At 72.4% G+C, this 3,743-nt stretch overlaps 1 protein-coding gene across 1 annotated transcript in view; it reads right to left on the reverse strand.

Annotated features, from left to right (window-relative positions):
* Positions 1-2,144, reverse strand: part of H696_01419 (hypothetical protein) — a gene marked incomplete at both ends in the record, with an annotated part of 11,755 nt that extends 9,611 nt beyond the window's left edge. The window contains one exon of the mRNA XM_009495315.1: positions 866-2,144. Within this exon, the coding sequence (XP_009493590.1) occupies positions 866-2,144 (1,279 nt within the window). The remainder of the gene's footprint in view (positions 1-865) is intronic.
* Positions 2,145-3,743: the final 1,599 nt, after the last annotated feature.

Below are 3,743 nucleotides of genomic sequence, written 5' to 3' on the forward strand. Positions count from 1 at the left end.
GGGGCCGGTGGGAGGGGGAAGGAGGGGGAGACGGCGAGAGGGAGGGGGGATTGGTGATCTATCGGCCAGCGGAGGCCAGGGGGGGGTCGGGGATCCGGCCGCGGAAAAACCCGCGCCCAGGGCGACACGCCCTCCCCCCCGCCCCCTTGGGTGCCTGCCGCGAAGCCGGGAGGAAACCCCCCGGGGTTGGGGACCAGCGCCAGAGTGAGGGGGCGGGGGTGCGAGAGGAAGTGTGCCTCCTCGTCCGGGATCCATGTGGAGGACGGGCAGCGTAGGCGGCGGACATCGGGACACTGGCCTGGGCTTCCCCCCCTGCCTGCGGCCGGCCCCCTGGCCCCGGGGCGGCCCCAACCTCCGGGACGCGGAGTCCAGAGCAAGCGGCGGCAGCCGCCTCGGAGCCGGCAATATTAACTCTCTGCCAGTCGACTACCGCCGGGGGCCCCCGCCCCCCCGCCCCCCGGGCCTGATAGCAGCCCGGGAGCACGCACGCCCCAGACCACCAGGGGCGCGCCTGCAGCTGGAGCTGCGCACCACACGACACACCGAGAGACGAGGGCGGCTGGGAGCAGCCCCGTCCGGCCCCCCTCGGCTGTCCTTGTGGATGTACGTGCGCATGGGCGCATGGTGGCAGAGGGGGGCGGGGGCGGGGGCGGGGCGGGGGCGGGACACCCAGACACACTCAGACACACACGCACACACACATGTACACACACACACACACACACACACACACACACACACACACGGGGGCCGGCGCCAGTGCGGGGGGGCGCGACGGGGGAAATGCGAAAAAAAAAAAAAAAAAAAAGGACACAAGGGAGAGGGACACGACGACAGTGGGCGACACTTCGGTCACGGGACGCACGTGATAGCCATGAAATTGAGGGCGCCCACGCCGAGATGCGCTTTTGGAAGGCGCCCTGGTGAAGGGGCTGCTGGCTGCCGATGATGGCGGCGTCGCCGGCGGGATCCGGCTGGCCAGCGGCACCGCCGGTGGCCGGCTCGTCCCCGTGCAGCGGCCGCTGGCCGGGGTCCCGGGCAATGGACCCCCCCCCGGTGGCGGAGAGCTCGGCCAGCGGGAGGCCCGGCACCACCATCACACCTGCCGGGGCGCCGCCGCTCAGGGCCGGTTGCAGGCTGGCGGTCTGGGCCGCGGCCGCGGCCACCGCGCCGGCCACCGCCGCATGTAGATCGCCCCCGGCGCGGGTGTCCGTCGCCGGCCGGTGCTCGCCGCTGCTGGGCAGCACCCAGACGGCGGCGCTGCGGTGCCCATCTTCGGTCGGGTCCATCTCCTGTGTGTCGGCGCCCTCGTGGGGGTTATTATCGGCGTTGCTGCTGTTGTTGTTGCTGTTGCTGTTGCTGTTGCTGTTGCTGTTGCTGTTGCTGATGTTGCTGCTGCTGCTGTTGCTGCTGCTGCTGCTGCTGCTGCGGCTGCCAAGGGCGGCGCTGGGGCTGACGCCGTTGTCGGTGCTGCTAGCAGCGCTGCCGACCGTGCTGCCGACCGTGCTGCTGGTCGTGGTGGTCGTGGTGATGGGAACCAATGGGTCGACGGGGCTGCGATTCGAGGGCCGGGCGGATTCGGCGACTGAGGGCGCGCCGTCCGGGCGCGCGAGGACACTGGTGAAGCCCGACGACCGGACATCGGCCGGGCTGTCGGCATCCGCAGCCGGTGCAGCCGGTGCCTCGGTCGGCAGAGGTACCATCCGCACGAAGGATGTGGCTGCCAGGCTCAGGGGGCTCAGGGCGCCAGGCATGAGCACCGTCTGTGGAGACAGCTTGCCGCCGGGGCTGCTGTTGCTGCTGCCGCCGCCGCCACCGCCACCGCCACTGCCGCTGTGAATGGACCCCGGCACCAGTGCCCCGGGCCCGGAGGTGGCAAAGGGCTTCGGGGAAGATCGGAAGAGCGTCGTGTTGCTGCTGCCGCCGCCGCCACCGCCACCGCCACTGCCGCTGTGAATGGACCCCGGCACCAGTGCCCCGGGCCCGGAGGTGGCAAAGGGCTTCGGGGACATTTGCGGCGACCCGCCGGGGGAGGGCGATGACGAGGAGAGGATCAACAGCGAGGCCGACAGCGAGGGGGAGAGCTGTGCCGACAGGAGGGCCGGGCTGCAGCAGGGTATGGCGCTGGTCGGGGAGTTGCTCATCACGCTGGAGAGTGGGGACAGGGGAATCCGGATGAAAGGCTGTCTTCCAAGGGGGGGGGGGGGGGGGGGGAGGATCTCAGGTAGCCGAGGAGGACTGAGACGAGTGGGTGGTGGTGTGACGAGGAAGCCCGGAGGGGAGGGCGGAGAGAGACCGAGACAGCGGGGTGTGAGCGGGGGGGGGGGGAGGCAGATCGAAGCGGGGCATTGGTTCCACGCGCTTCCCGGCGTGGCTGGATGCGGCTCGCAGGGCAGCCGCCAGCAGGGGCGGCCCCCGAGGGGGAGAGAGGGAGATACGCACCTTCCGCTGGGCTGGTGGGGGGGGGCGGGCGGGCGGCAGAGGGAGATGTGTGTGGTTTCTTTTCGGCAGGAGGGGGCTTCGGCACTGCGGGGATGAAAAGACCGGGGGGGACAGTGGGGCAACTCACACGCGCATGCGCAGTGCGAGAGAAGGGGCGAGGTGGCTCTGGGCGCCGGGGGAGGGAGGACGACGCGTCGCTCGGACAACAGAAAACCCGACAGGAGAAGGCCAGGCTCTGGGGGGGGGTCGAGAGAGGCGGGGAGCGGTAACAGGGGACGGCGCGCGGTCGTGGGCGTGGGAGGATGGTAGGAAAGTCGTAGCAAGGAGTTGTCCAACTGGTGCTCGCCCCGGCCGGGCATGTATTTGAATTCGAGATCGCGCGGGCCCGGACGCGGCCGATCGCCGAGCCCCCGGCCAGGCCTCCCGCCCGCCCGCCAAGGGCGGCGTGGTCCAGCTACCTCGCGCATGCGCGCCATCCCTCCTCCCCCGCACGGGAGATGGCAGTCAGGCACCCTGGGGGCGCGTGCGCTGCGCGATCTCGGCCAGCCGATGGGCCCGTTTCACCTAGCCCACAACACCTGGCCGACCCCGCAGGCGCCCCTGTGTGACCCCGCCCCAGAGAGAGAGAGAGAGAGAGAGAGAGAGAGAGAGAGAGAGAGAGAGTGGCGGCCTGGGCCCCCGGCGCGCGGGCTCGCCCGGCCCTCTCGGGCTTTGGGCACGGATACGGGTGCATGTGTGACCGCCCCGGGGTGCCCCGCGTGAGGGCCGCACACGGGCGGGAGGGGGGGGGGGGGATCGTGCCGGAGGGGATCTCCAAGCCCAACCGACGCCGTGGTTGGGGCTGGGGGGGGGCGGGGGCGGACGCAGGATTCCCCCCCCCTCTCCGTGGCCGGACACCCGGCCCGGGCGGCGCGGCGGGAAAGGGCGGGAATAATGGGGAAAAAAAATAATAAAACCCGCACGCCCACGCCAAGTGCCGCCGACGACCGGGGCCCCGAGGCCGGGCTCGCGCCGCGAGGCGGGCCCGCATCTGCTCGGCTCCCGTGGGCGCCCAATCGCGGTGGTGCCCCTCGCCCCCCTCGCCCCCCCCCCGGGCCCCGGTCTCGCGTCGCCGGCGAACACCCCAACGCGGTGCCCCTCGCACCCGGGCCGGATCCGCCCGGGGCAGGAATGCAGGTGCCGGCCGGGGAGGGGGGGACGAGGCCGGCCGGGCTGGCAGCGCACCGGCAGGGATTGGCCGGCTTCGTGCGCCCCCGCCGGTCGGCCTCCCTGCCGGGGGGGGGGGGGGGCCGGCCGGGGGC

The sequence above is a fragment of the Fonticula alba genome (assembly GCF_000388065.1).
Source record: "Fonticula alba strain ATCC 38817 unplaced genomic scaffold supercont2.2, whole genome shotgun sequence".
In the NCBI taxonomy this organism is placed as follows: domain Eukaryota; order Rotosphaerida; family Fonticulaceae; genus Fonticula; species Fonticula alba.